The sequence below is a fragment of the Schistocerca serialis genome, chromosome 1 (assembly GCF_023864345.2).
Source record: "Schistocerca serialis cubense isolate TAMUIC-IGC-003099 chromosome 1, iqSchSeri2.2, whole genome shotgun sequence".
NCBI classification, from domain to species: Eukaryota; Metazoa; Arthropoda; class Insecta; order Orthoptera; family Acrididae; genus Schistocerca; species Schistocerca serialis.
Genome location: NC_064638.1, coordinates 889,013,041 through 889,032,358, shown reverse-complemented (window position 1 = coordinate 889,032,358; position 19,318 = coordinate 889,013,041). Strand labels below are relative to the sequence as shown.

Below are 19,318 nucleotides of genomic sequence, written 5' to 3'. Positions count from 1 at the left end.
ATCCGCGGACATCACCGTAAGTGCGCTTTATACTGAGGTGACAATATTCATAGTCTCGAGATACGCACATATACAGATGGATTTAGCATCGCGTATACAAGCTGTAAAAGGGCAGTTCATTGGCGGAGCTGTCATTTGTACTCAGGTCACTCACGATGAAAATGCTTCCGGCGTCATTATGGCCGCACGACGAGAATTAACAGATTTTGAACGCGGAGTAGTAGCTGGAACTAGAAGCATGGGACATTTCATTTCGGAAGTCGTTTGGGAATTCGATATTCCGAGATCCGTAGTGCCAGGAGTGTGCCGAGAATACCACATTTCATGCATTACTTCTCATAACGGGCAAGGCCTTCACTTAGCGACTGAGAGCAGCGACGTTTTCGTAGTATTTTCAGTGCTTACAGACAAGCAACACCGTGCGAAATAGCCGAGCCGCGCGTGGTAGCCGAGGGGTCTTAGGTGCCTTGTCACGGCCCACGCGGCTGCCCCCGTCGGAGGTTCGAGTCCTTCCTCGTACATGGGTGTGTGTGTGTGTTGTCCTTAGCGTAAGTTAGTTTAAGTAAGATTAAGTAGCTTAGGCACCGATGACCTCAGCAGTTTGGTCTCGTAAGACCTTACCACAAAATTTTCAAATTTCCAAATAACCGCCGAAGTCAAACAGGGACGTACGATGAACTTATTCGTTAGGACAGTGCGGGGAAATCTGGCGTTAATGGGGTACGGTAGCAAATGTCCGGCGTGAGTGCCATTGCTACCAGCACGACATCGCCTGCACCGCCTCCTGTGGGCTCGTGATTATGTCGGTTGGACCCTAGACGACTGCAGAACCATAGTCTGGTCAGATGAGTCCCGATTTCAGTTGGTAAGAACTGATGCTACGTTCGAGGGTGGCTCACGTACCATGAAGCCATGGACGCAAGCTGTCAAAAAGTCGCTCGTGCAAGCTGGTGGCGGCTACACAATGCTGTGGGCCAGCAGAACCATTCATTGATTAGCAATATTTATGTTCGGCTACTTGGAGGCCATTTGCAGCCATTCGTGGAGGTCATGTTCCCAGTCAACGTCGGACTTTTAATGGATGACAATGCGCCTTGCTACCGAGCGACAACTGTTCGGAACTGATTTGAACATTCTGGACAGTTTGAGCGAATGATTTGACCACCCAAATCGCCCGACATAAATCCCATTCAATATTTATGGGATGCAATCGAGAGGTCTGTTTGTGCACAAAATCCTGCACCGGTCACATTTTCGCAATTATGGAAGGCTACAGAGTATGCATGGCTCAATACTTCGGCAGAGATCTTCCAACGATTTGTTGAGTGCTTGCCACTTCTAGATGCATAAAATCCAACACCGGCAACATTTTCGCAATTATGAAAGGCTACAGGAGCAGCATGGCTCAATACTTCGGCAGGGAACTTCCAACTATTTGTTGAGTGCTTGCCACTTGTAGATGCATAAAATCCAACACCGTCAACATTTTCGCAATTATGAAAGGCTACAGGAGCAGCATGGCTCAATACTTCGGCAGGGAACTTCCAACTATTTGTTGAGTGCTTGCCACTTCTAGATGCATAACATCCAACACCGGCAACATTTTCGCAATTATGAAAGGCTACAGGAGCAGCATGGCTCAATACTTCGGCAGGGAACTTCCAACGATTTGTTGAGTGCTTGCCACTTGTAGATGCATAAAATCCTGCACCGGCAACATTTTCTCAATTACGGAAGGCTACAGAGGCAGTATGGCTCAGTATTTCTGCAAGAACTTCCAACGACTTTTTGAGTCCTTGCCACGGCGAGATGCTGCACTACGCCGGGAAAAAGGAGGTCCAACACGACATTAGGAGGTACCTCATTACTGTAGTCACCTCAGTGTGCACTTCAGCAGCAAGGTTTCTGGCTGGCGAGTGTGTCGCCCTGGGCGGTCCACGCACCGGGGCACGCGTGCAACGTGGGAGAGTGGGTGCGTGGGGGGAGTTAACAAACGGCGCTGGCCGGGGAGGCCGGGGCGTGGCGCAGGGCAGGCGGCGGGCAGTTTCTCAGCCTCTCCCTCTTTTATTGGCGCGGGCCATTTCGCGCGGGGCCCGGCGATAGTTTGCAACCTCTGTGTATCCAGTTTAAATCCTGCACTTTTTCGTTCCACCCAACCTGTTTTACTGGAGCGGGACGTGTATAGCCCCGTACGTCAGTCGGCCACATTTTATGTATCGCAGAAAGCGCAACGTCGTTACTTTCGACTCTCTGGTTCCATTTTAAGAAGTAGGTGGAGCCACATTTGTCGCTGCCACGTGATACCAACTTAATCATCCCTTATTGCCTTGCTGCCAATGTCCGGGCAGAATATAAAATGAAGAAAAGAGATGTTTTTTGTAGAGAACCAGAGTCCTTAGCGGTCGAAATGGTGCCCCCGTTCGAATTTAATACCTTTGAGCTCCCGGAGAGTTCTTTCCGCAGAAGAGAAGCGTGTTCTCATTTAGCAGGAGCGAGCTGCGGGCGCGGACGAGGACTTCATTATGGAAGCTTGTCGCCATTCGCTCGGACGGCCGCGCCAGCCACCGGGCACGTGACCAGAATGTACAGTGGGGGTAAGCTCTGCAGGCACGGAGCTGGCCGCTCTGTCAACCTCGCCCCCAATGGACGAGGGACACATTCTCATTCCTACGGGTTTTCGTCTTTTCTGTGAACCTTTACGAGCTTCTCCAGTAGAAACATGTTTTGGAAATCCCCCGTAACATCTCTAGTTCTTTAGAACGTGCCTAAACTGTAATTACGAAAGGCAGTGTCCACTGCATGGCAGTCTCGTGTGAAACGACCAAATCTCCATATCAACACTGGCACATTATGAGTAAATTTATCAATTCATCTTGCTTCTCGAGGGTACAAATCACAGGGAACAAGTCTACATAGCCCAAAAATGAAGAAATTTCAAAACGAGGTACTCTGAACACCTCAGAGCCCTAAGAAGTGATAGTACATACTCTACTTTTGCAGACCATATAATACAAGAAAACCACCACCCAAAAAACATGGAGACTGATCTTAAGATCCTCAGAGAAAGCAACAGTCTGTATCAAAAACTCACAATAGAGGAGAACTACCACAATCAAAAAGCATCAATAAAGGGAAAGAGAGTCCCCAATGAAAATACAACACTGTGCAACAAAACACTGTTTGGAACACTCAATGAACTTTACAAAGGTGACCCCCCCCCCCCCCCACAAAGAACATAACAGCAAAAAAAAAAAAAAAAAAAAAGGTTCTGTTTTCTTGGTTCCCTCCCCACCCCTTTTTCCATCTCTCTCTCTCTCTCTCTCTCTCTCTCTCTCTTTCTCTCTCTCTCTCACACACACACACACACACAGACAAACACACACACGCACACACACACACACACACACACACACACACACATTCAAAATCAGTGCCATAACAAACACAAGACCAACGATGCACAAGTGAGCAAAGACAATAACGTAACACCTCTCACTGAGGGTGTTGTCTGGAGTGTATGCTCAGATCACATTTCGACACATTTTGTGTAAGTGCATGTGAGGTGAAGTAGTGAGCGGAAATTTGTGAAAAACTGAGTGAAAACAATGTAGTAAATAGCTGTTGGTTGAGACACCAACCAGGGACACGAAACAGGACGAAAAATGTAAGTACAGAAACGTACATAACCTCTATCCTCGAAACAGCTCACCACTAACACGCAATAATTTTCTTCATGGCTATTTTGCAGATGACATGCCGTCAAAAAAAAAAGCACTAAAATTGATGTATAATAATACAATTCAGTTAGCGATGTAATTTTAAGGTGAGTGTCTAAACGAAACGAAGCAAATTGCAAATATTGTATTTCTTAGGCCTTCAGCAGTTAAATTATTACAAATGAGATACTATATTTTACAGAAGTAAAAACAAATTGACCCACAGAAGATGATACATTGGTGTCAAAACATGTCTGAGTAAATATAAAAATAAACTAATTGTGTTTGCATAAGGCTGATTTCCAAAACAACCGAGTTTTTAAATCGCAAACACGGAAGAACGAAAAGAGGAGCTGCAAACCTTAGTAAAATGAGTACTTCTGATGGTTAAAGAATTTTGGTATTTAGTCAGTTTCTCGTTGTAACTTGCGTATTATATACATTTGGAAGCAACGACCCACTGAAGATCCATGAAAAGGTGTCGTTCTTGTTAGCAGTCGTTGTAATTAAATGTCAATTAATAAAAGTTCGGCAATTAAAGCCTTTAGAAGACTGTAACACACATTACGAGGACACTAAACACGGTTTCAGCATAGCGTAGTTGACTGAGGCGCCACGCCGGCACAGTAGCTCAGCGTGTTCGGCCAGAAGGTTAGCTGCCATCTGTAATAAAAAAACTGAGCGAACGGATCAACGACGAACTTGAATAGGTGTCATGGGACGTCCGCCCCGGACAAATACAACGAAACATGTGATATCAGCAAAAAGAGGCGCCATAGTACAGAACTGTGAGTGGGTCGGTAGAGGGTTCGCATCTGGAGGTATGTTATATTCGTGTTTTCTAAAAGATTGTGTTAATAGAACTAATTTCTGTAACATTTGATGTTATGTAAATATAAATGCGCTCTCTATCAGGAGTGAGTTTGTTCGATTTAGTGGACTTTTATAAGTTTACTGACTGGATATTTGTCGAGCGGTCTAAGGCGCTGCAGTCATGGACGGTGCGGCTGGTCCCGGCGGGGGTTCGAGTCCTCCCTCAGGCATGTGTGTGTGTGTGTGTGTGTGTGTGTGTGTGTGTGTATGTGTGTTTGTCCTTAGGATAATTTAGGTTAAGTAGTGTGTAAGCTTAGGGACTGATAACCTTAGTAATTAAGTCCCATAGGATTTCACACACATTTGAACACATTTTTTGTCTTTCCTTTTTGTCTCATTACACATTCACGGATACAGAAGCTCTTATTTATGCATAGCATAGGCAGAATAGCATGACTAACATCTGGACAAGTGTTCAGCTCGTGGTCTCGCGGTCGCGTTCTCGTTTCCTGAGCACGGGGTCCCGGGTTCGATCCCCGGCGGGGTCAGGGATTTTCACCTGTCGCGGGATGACTGGGTGTTTGTGTTGTCCTCATCATTCTATCATCAATAATGAAAGTGGAGAGATAGGACTGAGCAAGGGTACGGGCGCTGATAACAGCGTAGTTGAGCGCCCCACAAACCAAACATCATCATCACGGGGAGCGTGCAAGGGATAAGTCCCTGCAGGTGCACAATCCTCACTGCCCTCGGTGGCTCAGATGGTTAGAGCGTCTGCCATGTAAGCAGGAGATCCCGGGTTCGAGTCCCGGTCAGGGCACACATTTTCAGCATAACCGCAATGAAGTACATCAACGCCTGTTTGCAGCTAGGGTGTCCATTTAATTATCATTTCATTTCTAGCAAAGCTGCATTGTCATCAACGGTAATTGTTCTTTCGAGTACAGATACTACCGTCATATATAATTAAAATACGGCTTCCCGGCCATTGACCTTCTTGTGCGAACGCACACGCTATGCCCGAACTCGTACGAGACTTGGTAGATTAATACGCCACGAGTAATGAGTATGATGGGCCAACATCTATTAGGCGCACTACGAATGTAGTGATGTGGACACGTTGGGAATGTGGGTCTTACGGGAAGCGTGCAAGGGATAAGTCTCTACAGGCGCACAATCGTCTGTGCCCTTGGTGGCTCAGATGGTTAGAGCGTCTGCCCTGAAAGCAAGGGATCCCGGGTTCGAGTCCCGGTCGGGGCACACATTTTCAATATGACCCCAATGAAGTGCATCAACGCCTGTTTGCAGCTAGTGTGTCCATTTAATTATCATTTAAATTCTAGCAAAGCTGTATGGTCATCAACGGTAATTGTTCTTTCGAGAACAGATACTACCGTCATATATATCATCATCATCATATGGACAAGTGAGGTAATACGCGTGCCATTAGAATTTACATAGGAATTATATGCGCGTCCTTTTTCATGAACAGTATGGTTTGCGAGACAAATAAAGCCGATAACTGCCTCTGGCGAGCGCAAAATCACGTTATCGAGCTCGTGCCGTGCTATGTCTCCTGACGTTCGATATCACATGTGCATGCACGTCGTCTCGTGTGCCGACGGCCTCAGACTCTGCGCCGGTGTTTCCGTTCAGGCTTGAAAGCGGCCGCGTCGCTCCGGCTGCCCTGCATGGGCGACGGAGTAGGAAAGGAGACGCCAGCGGGCAGTCACCGGTGAGCGCACACACGCACTCGGTGCCCCTGGGTCAGGGGCGGCATTGGGAATCGCAGCGCGCCCCGTCGCTATGCGACGTTGCGTCACGTCAACCCACGCCGCGGCCAACACTGCCGCCGCCTTCGCACGCAGCAGCTCCACAGCGCAGCGGAGCGTCCAGCTGTGACGGACGCTCACTAATGACGCCGGCACGCCACCAGCATCCAGTCAGCCCAGGACGGCAGCGGCTCCGTCGTCTTCACTGCCGCTTCCCAGCCTTTGTGTTGCAGCCTGACACAAGCTAAGAACTGCACTGCTGCAAATCACGTAATGTGTGGCAACTGGAAACCATGATCGACGCTAGGTAGCCGAATACGCAGTAGAGAGGCGGACGTTACGACTGCAAGTAACGTGAGCTCAAATCGGCACCAACAAAGCCAGAATCGTCTGAAAGAATATAACATAATCGTACAGAGTTTCTAGACAAAGTGCAGGTCCAGAAAGCGACGTAGCAGCTGTATCGATGCGAGGTGGACAGAGGCTTCAGTTTCTGAGATACGAACTGTCGCTCCAACCGTGGGGTCAGGTATTTATTTCCTGCAGAAAGGCAAAGATCATTCATATGGAGGTGGGGGTTGACCGTTCACATGTGTTTGCAGAAATCGTATCTACAGGGTTTTTATACTTAAACTTTCGCTACAGTGGAGGGTCCCCCACGAAAAATGATTACATGCGGAGGAGAAATAACGAAAAACCATTGCAAGAAACACATTTTAATTTCCGAGTGAGTGGGTAACATTTGTTAATTGCGTACCATCAAAACTAGACATGGTTGTCTCAATGGGAATTCCGCGATCGTTCATTAAATAAAATATGGCGTTTCAGTCTTCGATCGTTATTCTTTATTTTCAATTACCGGTTTCGGGCTAGCTGCCCATCTTCAGATCATGTATTGTAGTTACAGAGCAACTTGTCCGTTACAAACGTTGCTCAATGTGACGACCGTCTGCATCCACGACAGCCTGGAACCGCACTAGAGGCATTTCTCCGACGGTGAACGATGGATTTTTCAGCTGCCGTGAAACAGCTCGTGCACTGCTTGAAGATCGTACGTTGCATCCAGCGCTCTCAGCTATCGAAACAGTAACTTCTTCATCAATTTGTGGCGTACTTGGTCGTCGGTCTCTCCCAGGAAGTATTCCCAAATAGCCAGTTAACTCGAACTTCCCAATTATGTTCCTCAACCCCGCTGCGGAAAGAGGACGTTCCTCTAACTCCTTTAATGCGTCGATACTCGCGAAGAGCAATAGCAGTTGGAAATCTGGAAATTTGTGGTAAGTTCCTATGGGACCCAACTGCTGAGGTCATCGGTCGCTAGGCTTACACACTACTTAATCTAACTTAAACTAACTTACGCTAAAGACAACACTCACCCATGCCCGAGGGAGGACTCGCACTTCCAACGGGGGGAGCCGCAGGAACCGTGGTGAGGACCGAACGGCTATCCCGCACGGCAGCAGCAGTATTGCTGTTGTTTTTATAAAACAGTTTTGCGAGTAAAGTCCTGCTCACCTTGTGAAGACACGCGTTGACTGTGTGCAGTTGTAATGCACAATGATGCATCTGGTGCAGCCCTATGTCGCCGGACCAGTAACGGCTCCCAGCGGCAAGTCGAGACATTAACACCGCTAACAAGGCAATTCCCACAGCGCACAGAGAGAATATCATTCGTATAACTTTGGGTACTCATACGGTAAACAGTTTCCCGTCTACACTGCCTGTAGTAGCAAACGTTTAATTATAACCACGCTATATGTGGCACACAAATAATACAGCCGACGCTCTCCGAGGCTGTCACCATGAGTGGCGGGGTTGTAGGCCAGTCGTATTATTTAATTTCTTGCTTCAGAATATCAGAAAATTGAAAAGCACTACTATCTGTGAACTTCACGCACCATAAAAGAATGCCCCCAAAGATTCTATCTGTAGCACTAATGAAAAAAATCCTCTCGTATCTCAAACAGCGTCGTGTCACTGTAAAACAGTATTTTCGGGTACTGACCCCGTCTCCGTCATCTAGATAAAAAATTGGTTATACTAACTAGTGTTGTTCTCGAATGAAGGAAATTATATACGAACAACTGAAGACTCTTGAGAACATAAAAAATCGCAATTTCCGATGAATATACACTATATGAATTGTAGACACTACATGATTTAGCATTGTAGCTAGTACGCCAAAAGGACGCAATATGAAAAGTGTTACTCACCGTACGCCTCAGAAGCTTTCAGAAAGACAACACAACCTCGCGGTATTCAGTGTAGCATTAAATATCAACTCAAATGCTTGGCTATAGTTCTCAGAAGCAGACAACGTTCGTCGTAGTTCACTGTAAGGTCGACTAATACTAACCACTCCAGAAAAGAGTCGATATCTCTTCTAAACTGCTTGGTAAAGTCGAACTACTTCTGCAAGACAGCTGCTGCCTCAGGAACTGTAGTCTCTTACAAACTGTGTATCAACGACGCAGAGCAGTTGGTCTGTTCGCTATACGCCAAGCCGTGTGTGTCTGCCTTACTCGCGGTGGAGCAGCGATGGATCCAACATCGTGAAAGGACCAGCAGTGGATAGGGGTAAGCGTTCTTCGTACTTCAGAGTTCGGAACAATTTTCATCGTATAATTGAAAGGAAAGAAGGAACATTGCAGAAGTCTATTTCGGTGCTGGGGTGGAGTGGTGGGATTTTGGTGAGCAGAAGTTTCTTGTCGTATGATTGCAGTCCCACTTCGACGTCGGTTGTTGGATGAATACCGTGCAGCTCTTCACTGACGATAATGAAAGAGTGCATCGAGCCACAGAACTGCGAGAATCCTGTGGACTGACTTGTCACTGAGATCTTCGAATCTCAGAGATTAATATTATGGGGTGGACTGGAGCCGAGAACGTGGAGATGTTTTCCACACCTCTACAGGCGACTGTTGAACTTAACGATACCAGACATACCCATGTGACTTCATAACGAGCAAACACGTTGAAAACAGAAGACTGACAGTATTTGTATTGAATCTATATTAGTTTATGGAATGGAGGTTATTGTGACAGACTGACCTTTGGAGCAGCTCACGTCCAGATTATGTTGCATGATAACAGTTTGAAAAATGTTCAAATGTGTGTGAAATCTTATGGGACTTAACTGCTAAGGTCATCAGTCCCTAAGCTTACACACTACTTAACCTAAATTATCCTAAGGACAAACACACACACCCTCGCCCAAGGGAGGACTCGAACCCCGCCGGGACCGATGACAATTTGAATGCACGAAGGCGAAACCGGAAACTCAATGGCATGACTATGAAAATTACTGTAATTCTCACCATTGTATTTTTCTCGTATTCCTCTGGGTTGGAGCCGAGGAAAATGGATGGGATACATCGTTTCAATTGTTTCGCTTGTTGTATTACAGGCATATATTACTAGACAAGGCATATCGTATCGGTTGTAAACCCAGCAGCTGACACCTCATCTGAATGGCTGCGATAGACACGAATTCTGTTCTGCTCTTGGCTTTGGATGCCACATCGGTACAGGCGTACTAATGTCTGCCCTGCGTAATATGAACGTCGAATATTTTTGTACGAAATTTTCATGCCCAATAGGAAAGGTGCTGACGGCAACGAACTTTCTTTCTCTTTAAGTCTCAGTTCAGTTTGGGTTGAAGTGTTGGCCTACTAATGGGATGACCTTGCGGAGATGTGTATCGTCTCCCGTGAGTGTATTATCCAGAGACGGCTAGGGAGAACGTAAGACGTTATTATTTGCGGAACGAAAGACGTGGCATCGGCTATTGTGAGTAATTCGGCTGTTCCAAACCGTCGAAGGTTTTAACTACTGCTGCACCACGATAATTGTACAACCTGAAGTGTTTCTTCCAAGCATTCCATGAGCTGTATTTGAACTGAACATCAACGTTTAACATGCTGAAAGGCGAGTTCAAGGCTTCTTCCCTTCACAGCAGATACAAAGTTCTTTTCAGCCTACTGTTTCACCGGACAAATCGTCCGTTGAGCATAAGGTGGATTTTGTTGTTTCGTAACAACCGTCTGTTAACCTGTACGGATTCATATAAACGTCAAAAATCTGCAACTGAACTTCTGAAGCTACTGCACGGTGCATTTCTGTTTGCGTCGTCATACCTATGTTCAAAGTTTGGCTTACATTACAGGCGTACGATCAATTACTGTTCCACTGACGATGGGGCCATTAGTGCTACAGCTCATCTAGACAGAGGGGGGGGGGGGGGGGGCATGAGACGAACGCATCACCTTCGAAAGTGTCACATGTCCTCACTTCATCAGGCACTGCAAACAGGTTATTCGAACCGGCTTACCTCTGAATCGAGCATCACCTCACACACATGCATTATTGACCTGCATAAATGGTGGTCCAGAACTTCACCGTTAACGTTTCAGAGGCTGTTCAGTAATACCTTCTGAGAATTTTGGTGTAAGGGACCCACGGTCTCGCTATAGAATAATAATGTAATCATGATTTATTCGACTTGTTGTCCCAATCATAATCGTTTCTATGAAAAGATGTTCACAAAACTGAATAAGTCTACAATACGCAATCACCTAAACGCACAACACAGGTCAAAGAACAGCGAAACAACCCTCAGACGAAACAAACATGAGACAGAACCGAGAAGTACTGAATGCAAGCTTGGAGGTCGAAGGATAAAGTGGCCATTATAATTGTCAGCTTAAAGTGCCGAGAGTGAGAGGGATAGATTTCTTTCCAAACAAGCATCACAGCGCGTACCGTGGACATTTGCAAGGTTGTGCACTATTTTATGTGCGATACAGGTACAAAGGTAACTGAGGCAGGAAACCAATCGAAATGCTATAACTCTGCAACAAGCAGCCGAGAACCGTTTGTCGTTTTTCTCTTGTACCAAAAGACTCAGTAGGTATTCCTGAACAATCTCTGAAAGTTTATCGGTGGAGTTCTGGAGAAGGAAAGGAAAATCATGTTCAATTTTTGATACAAAGTGTAGTGGCGTAGTACATTTAAGTGGTGTATAGTAAAATATAGTCTAGGATTATAAATTACAACATCCGTGGTGTAGCAATGGGGTATGGTACAGTAGAGTAGTAGCATTTGTCTTCTGGGCTCCGGATGAGCATATATCTGTACGTCAGATGGCCAAAGGGTAGTGTCTAGCTTCTTTATGTAGATATTTCATTGTTTTCCTTAAATAGCGTAATGCTGAGTTATGCCAATACATATGCAATTTAATGTAAATAGAACATAAGTAAATATACAAATATCCCTTAGGGCGCTATAAATCGTACTGATTGGCGGTGTTAATGTAAAACTCAAACACAAAAGTAAAATATGTAACCTGCGTAATCAACCTACTAATGTATTAACCAATTAGTTTCAATTATCACTTTTTCTCGTAACGTAACACAAATATTTTACATTATTACAACGCTCTGGTAATTTTATTAGTCAAGAACACTATTTTTTACTCAATTAAACTGTCGTTTGGCTTCACAAGGCTCCGAAAATAAGACGAGAATACCTTTCTTAGTAACTAGGAATACCATGTATTTATAAGAAATCTTCGTGCATAATACACTCCTGGAAATTGAAATAAGAACACCGTGAATTCATTGTCCCAGGAAGGGGAAACTTTATTGACACATTCCTGGGGTCAGATACATCACATGATCACACTGACAGAACCCCAGGCACATAGACACAGGCAACAGAGCATGCACAATGTCGGCACTAGTACAGTGTATATCCACCTTTCGCAGCAATGCAGGCTGCTATTCTCCCATGGAGACGATCGTAGAGATGCTGAATGTAGTCCTGTGGAACGGCTTGCCATGCCATTTCCACCTGGCGCCTCAGTTGGACCAGCGTTCGTGCTGGACGTGCAGACCGCGTGAGACGACGCTTCATCCAGTCCCAAACATGCTCAATGGGGGACAGATCCGGAGATCTTGCTGGCCAGGGTAGTTGACTTACACCTTCTAGAGCACGTTGGGTGGCACGGGATACATGCGGACGTGCATTGTCCTGTTGGAACAGCAAGTTCCCTTGCCGGTCTAGGAATGGTAGAACGATGGGTTCGATGACGGTTTGGATGTACCGTGCACTATTCAGTGCCCCCTCGACGATCACCAGTGGTGTACGGCCAGTGTAGGAGATCGCTCCCCACTCCATAATGCCGGGTGTTGGCCCTGTGTGCCTCGGTCGTATGCAGTCCTGATTGTGGCGCTCACCTGCACGGCTCCAAACACGCATACGACCATCATTGGCACCAATGGCATCGCTGAAGACGACACGTCTCCATTCGTCCCTCCATTCACGCCTGTCGCGACACCACTGGAGGCGGGCTGCACGATGTTGGGGCGTGAGCGGAAGACGGCCTAACGGTGTGCGGGACCGTAGCCCAGCTTCATGGAGACGGTTGCGAATGGTCCTCGCCGATACCCCAGGAGCAACAGTGTCCCTAATTTGCTGGGAAGTGGCGGTGCGGTCCCCTACGGCACTGCGTAGGATCATACGGTCTTGGCGTGCATCCGTGCGTCGCTGCGGTCCGGTCCCAGGTCGACGGGCACGTGCACCTTCCGCCGACCACTGGCGACAACATCGATGTACTGTGGAGACCTCACGCCCCACGTGTTGAGCAATTCGGCGGTACGTCCACCCGGCCTCCCGCATGCCCACTATACGCCCTCGCTCAAAGTCCGTCAACTGCACATACGGTTCACGTCCACGCTGTCGCGGCATGCTACCAGTGTTAAAGACTGCGATGGAGCTCCGTATGCCACGGCAAACTGGCTGACACTGACGGCGGCGGTGCACAAATGCCGCGCAGCTAGCGCCATTCGACGGCCAACACCGCGGTTCCTGGTGTGTCCGCTGTGCCGTGCGTGTGATCATTGCTTGTACAGCCCTCTCGCAGTGTCCGGAGCAAGTATGGTGGGTCTGACACACCGGTGTCAATGTGTTCTTTTTTTCATTTCCAGGAGTGTAGAACAAATTTGAGTACAATTTCTTTTGCCTAGAGCAGTTCCTCCTCGACGCATGTTCGGTGCGTGATCCCTGAGAATGCTATTCCTCCAAGCAGATGAATTTTGTAGGATCTTCAAAATATCCTGTCTTCTTACGTTTCGGTCTGGTTCTTCCAGCAACAGTTCTAATATTTTTCATCCTGTTGTGTCGTCTCGTGACGTTTTCCCATTCTCTTCTACCCACAGTGATTTACTCCCATTAGTGTTCGAGAATATGTCGGAGAGCAAAGCAGGTTTAAGCAACTCTTTTCATCTCTAGATCCTAAATCCTACTAGGTGTTGAGTACGCGTCGCATGAAACTAGTTTGATGAAAACCTTACCTTCAAAACACCTGTCGCTACTTCCCTGTAGGTAAATGTTAATATGTATCCGCTATATATTCAGCTTGTCTACAGACATTGCCTTCAGGCATCCGTAATGATATTAACTAAAACGAACTCTCTGCCGTGAGATTGACTCGTATAGCAGCACATGCCTGAGAATTATATCATAATGTTGGGGGTTACCGGATAACATCACGTTGGTAAACTACGCCGAAAGAGGCAAGGGTGTCTTGATATATCCCCTAAAGAAAGGTTTTCAGTCTTTTTCATAAAGTAATCCAGCAGTCAATGTGCGCTAAATGAATTACAGAGATCGCAGTTTTTTCTGTGACAAATAACGTTAAGCGACCTGAAATACCACTTAAACAGTACCTGTAAATCTGTACGACAAATATTCCCCAAGCAGTTTATTATTCTTATGGGAACAACATCTGCGTAACTGTAACGCACTTCCGTAGTTATCTTCTACATCTACATGGATACTCTGCAGATCACATTTGAGTGCCTGGCAGAGTGTAACTTTGGCAGTTAGCTGCACCTTCTCAGCTACTTCCCTACACGGTCGCCACCCCGACATTTTTCGTAGTGTTGCACCATCTTTCAAATACCCAAGTCACAGAAGGCAGCCGCCTGTGCTTTCCGCCAATTCTGTACCCTGGTCTACAGCCCGTTGCCTGTGCCAAAATGTCTTCATAGACAGTGGTTCATGTGAGCAGAGATGAGACTCAGCAGGAGCCAATTACGTGCTGTATTGTGGGTGACCAAACACTCCCCACAGAGAACGCTACAGGAGCATCTTCATTGCCCCTGTAGAGTGCGCTAGAGAACGTTGTAAGAAGGAAATTCATAACAGTAATGCTATGTGGGCTGCTTGACATCAGGCGTAATGTCTAACCAGGCGCTAACACTTGGCGGGAGACACCCTTTTCTAGGCATCTTCACGTGTTCACTGTAAGCTCAGAACTGAAAAGAGCTACGGGACGCGATCAGAGGGTATGCTAGAGACGCTGCCCAACACATCTTTGCTACGCTTTATCGGATTTTCACTGTGGTTTCCATTTGGCGCCCGATCGGACCTTACTTTCCGGACAGCCATCGTACTTCTGTCGACAAGGATGAGGCTGAATTACGATCTTTCTTTTTTTTGTTAGTCATGCATGCATGCATTAGGTATGCATGTGACAGCATACGTACATGATATATCTCAAAGCGCCCCACATACAGAGACGGGACTTTCCGATGGTCATACCTCGGGTTCTGCGGGTGATAAAATATAGGGTCAAGTGCTTTGGATAGGCCTTGGGCTAGGAACTATTTGTATACACAACAGAAGAATCGTCTTAGTGTCGCTGTCCTACAGTACAGGGTCAAAATATGAATATTACACATCTCCAGCTCAGGCAAATGGAGCATATCGGTTGATTCTTTTAGCGTTTAGTGGCGTCTACGATGGGTTTGATGGGACATATGGCGGCACCATTAATTCATGGGCGCACCAGCGGACCAAAACCCAGCAGCACATTCCAAAACCGCTATGCAGAGGCATTCCAGGACGGTTATGCACAGAAAATGGAGTAAATGTTTACGATATATTCCAGTGATACCGATATCGAATAACCTTGAAAATTTTCTTGGTATTTTTATCAAAAAAATGTTCAAATGTTTGTGAAATCTTATGGGACTTAACTGCTAAGGTCATCAGTCCCTAAGAGTACACACTACTTAACCTAAACTATCCTAAGGACAAACACACACACCCATGCCAGAGGGAGGACTCGAACCTCCGCCGGGACCAGCCGCACAGTCCATTACTGTAGCGCCTTAGACCGCTTGTATCTTTATCCATTTCCAAGATACCGAGATTCAAAGTTACTTACTTCAACACGTAAAATCCAATCTTAGGCAAAATCTAAGTAATAAATAACCGCAACAAATTGCTCAAACTTTAGCCTCATATTATCTAGGCATTTATGTAACAGAGAAATCTGACGGTTTTCAAACATTCTTACCTGTTATCGAGAAACACCCCAAAGACTTGTTTTTTGGGTTTTTTGACGGATTCCAATACAGCTATGCACAGCAAGTAACTGTAATTCTTACGACGTTTCCCTAAGAACCTGATGTCGAGCAGTCTTGAAAATTTTCTTCCGATCTTTATCCGTTTCCGACATACAGAGGTTCAAAGTTACCTTACCTGTACACGTAAAATCCGGTGTGACGCAAAAACTTAGTTCGTAAAGTGAAACAGCATGGAGAAACGTGCTATAAAGTGTCTCCGTTATCATCTGGAAAATTAAATCCCGTATAAAGTTGGTTCCGCGTTATTTCAATTTCAAATAAGCGAACTACGTAATTTTACTGACCAATACGTTTCTTTTCAGTTACACGCAACAGGGAAAAGAGGGGAAGCCAGCGGTAAAAAGCTCCTATAGGAGCGCAAAAAATAGGTATTCTTCCCCACTTATTTAAAACCTGACTGAAAAGCGGGCTACCAGCTGCCTTTTTCTGCCTGCCTCAGCACATTTAAAAATTCTCCCAAAAATTTTATCATGCGAAAATGATATTCGCGCTTCTTTATGCTGAGAGTGAAGAAGACGGTTGCAGTGGAAAACAGACGGAAAAGGAATAAATAATGGAAGATAGTGGTTGTGTTATAGAAAAGAGCGAAGAAGACAATGATAGTGTGAGAGAAGTTCGTTGGTTGTGTTTACGGGCGCTCTACCCCGAGGTTATCTGCGGTGTGAGAGAAGGAGAGGAACATAGTGGCAGTGGAACTTGGGCGACAGTGACGGAACAGTGATAGGAAAAGAGTGAAGGAGACAGTGCCAGGGGGAAGGAGGAATAAAGAGAAAGTGAAAGTGAATGGGACCCAGTGATAATGAGAGACAGAGTATCTGAGAATGGCAACGAGGAAGAGAGAGAGAGAGTGTGTGTGTTAGTGAGAAGAGACAGCAACAATAAGTAGGAAGGAATGATAAATTATCAGTAAGAGGGAGCCAGAGAGAGAATGACAGTGAGAGGAGACAGCAGCATTTGAACAGAAGAAAGGGGATTATGACTGTCAGACAGGAGACAACAACAGAGAGACACATAGAGATGACGACAATAAGTTGGGTTGAATGAGCGAGTGAGAAAGTGTAACTGGGAATGGATAGGTATGAGCGACTTACAGCGACGGGCTAGTGGTGTGAGTGAGTTACTGTCAGGGGTGCTTCTGGGAATGAAAGGTGAGTTTCATGATAAAAAAATCCGCGAATATGTTAGCATGCCAAAATTTTTGGGCAAATTTTTGTAGGTGCTGAGAATGGTAGAAAGAGGCAGCTGGTACCCCACTTTTCAGTCTAAGTCTTTTAAGAGCAACATCTTCGCATCTTTTGTGCTCTGATAGTAGCATTATTCCGCTGGTTTATTACTGTTTGTGTTCTTTATCGTGAGAAACTATTTATAGCATCAATGTATAATAGCAGTATTAAGAAAACATTCTGTGAACAAAGGATCGATAATCGACAGCATCAGCTGTGCTAGTTTCAACTTTTCCGAAACAATTTTCTTGAAGTATATATTAGAGAATTCCGTATATCAGAAACGTCTTCATAGCTTGAGCTGTTACATACCTGTGGTATTCATCCCCTTGACACGGTACAGAAGGTATTGCAAATACTTACGTTAATTGTTCTGATAAAAGAAATGAGTTTGGACATAAGAATGCTGCTGTAGGCAGTGTCCTACATATACTTTCTCCCCAGATTTACGTGGAATCAGAAGCTCGTTGCATCTTGGCGTTGTTGCATATAGACAGCAATGGCTGAAATGAACAATACAGTAAGCGCCAGAATAAAAAAATCTTAGGCCTATCCCTGAACTTATTGAACTATAGTCAGAAAACCCAATTGCTCAAAATACAGTGTGACCCATGTGAAACTGGACTAATTTAATGAGTCATAACATTTGAAGCAATAATGGGACACGTTTGCAGTTTCGGGAAATGATAATAGAGAACTGGTGGATTACATACATACACATGTTGGCAGTGCCCTCCACCAGCTTCGATACATACCTGTTCTCGTTTCACTATATTCCGCGACACTCTGTGAAATGTATCTCACCAGAATCGTTTATTTCCTGTGTTATGGTCTCATGTAGTTTCGCTGCCGTCCGAGGTCTATTGTTGTACATCGGACTTTCTAGATACCCCCACCCCGGGTGGGTTACCACCCAATGAAATACTTCAGGTTTATATCGATCACCCTGTATTGAGCAACTGAATAGGACTAACGCGCGCCCACACACACATTTGCAGAAATAATATCGCAGAAGTTATATACACATTTTTTAATTGATATCATTATGCAGTGTGATCTCTCGGTTTTATCAAAAATGTTCAAATGTGTGTGAAATCTTCTGGGACTTAACTGCTAAGGTCATCAGTCCCTAAGCTTACACATTACTTAACCTAAATTATCGTAAGCACAAACACACACACCCATGCCCGAGGGAGGACTCGAATCTCCGCCGGGACCAGCCGCGCAGTCCATGACTGTAGCGCCTAAGACCGCTCGGCCAATCCCGCGTGGCTCGGGTTTTATCGGCGTCATTGATTAATAATGTGCTTTCGGATGTTTCGCCAAGGTGTCCATTCCATTTCACGCACTATATTTTGACAACCGACCCAGTTGTCTTATTCAAGTGTTGTTTCCTTGTGTGAACTCTTCGGATGAAATACGATCAACAATTCGGCTAAACATCCGACAGCACGTTATTAATTGTGCAAAGTATCGGTAACATTCGATACGTTTATGTCTCTTTCAGGGCTCTCAGGATTTCCCACTTCATGGCCAACGTAATAGATGATGTTCTCAGTTGCCACTTGCTATCATGCAAAATGAAGATATGCGCTGAACGAAGAGTAAAAGTAACGAACAGTAACTGCGACGTAACGTAATCATTTCTTTCCTACTACTTTTATAGAGGTTGCGCGAAACGTGCAACGATCGAAGCGCACCCGACTGCGCTTTGCCGTCGCCCATCCCCCAAAGAAGACGGGGTGAACACTCGCGAATCGAGGTGCAGTCAGCGAAGACGCCGGCGTGCAGTCACTCACCACTCTGTCGTCGACGTAGAGGTGGCTGCGGGGCGCGGACGAGGCGCCGGCGAGCAGCGCCAGCAGCAGCAGGAGGGGCAGCAGCAGCGGCGGGGAGCCGGTGGCAGTGCGGGTGGCGACGCCGGCTGCGCGCCGCATGGCACTCGTCGCCGTCGCCGTCGCCGTCGCCGTCGCGGACTCTGCAGCCAGCGTGCGCGCCGCGACCCGCTCTCTCCGGCGGCTCCGCACCGACTGCCGGCCCGCCCCGCCGGCGCGTCCGGCGCCGCCCGCCGCGCCCCTGGCGGCCTCGAGTGCAACCACCGCTTCCGATCGCTATCGGCTCAGTAGGCGCCTCATTTCTTTTCTCCTCCCCTTCTCGCTGGACACGTAGTGCAACGATTATGTCTATCCAGAAATCTAAGTCATCGATCTACGATAAGTGTACGACACTATTTGCTTTATACAGCCCTTAAGCCGAGCTGTGTCAACCGTGAAGGGATCCCCTGATGTTTATCTCGTCCTTCACCTTACAATGGCTATCTGATTGCTGCTGATGTTTGTCATCAAGCTTATTCCTTACTT

General features: G+C 46.2%; 1 protein-coding gene and 2 non-coding genes across 3 annotated transcripts in view; 2 read left to right on the top strand and 1 right to left on the bottom strand.

Annotated features, from left to right (window-relative positions):
• The window catches only part of LOC126411284 (matrix metalloproteinase-2-like), an 857,544-nt gene extending 838,625 nt beyond the window's left edge, over window positions 1-18,919 (bottom strand). The window contains exon 1 of the mRNA XM_050081353.1: window positions 18,758-18,919. Coding sequence (XP_049937310.1) covers window positions 18,758-18,895 — 138 coding nt within the window. The 5' untranslated portion in view covers window positions 18,896-18,919. The remainder of the gene's footprint in view (window positions 1-18,757) is intronic.
• Window positions 5,275-5,349, top strand: Trnat-ugu (transfer RNA threonine (anticodon UGU)). Its single transcript has one exon. It is a non-coding gene; the product is annotated as a tRNA-Thr (tRNA).
• Window positions 5,715-5,789, top strand: Trnas-uga (transfer RNA serine (anticodon UGA)). The gene has a single exon. It is a non-coding gene; the product is annotated as a tRNA-Ser (tRNA).
• Window positions 18,920-19,318: the final 399 nt, after the last annotated feature.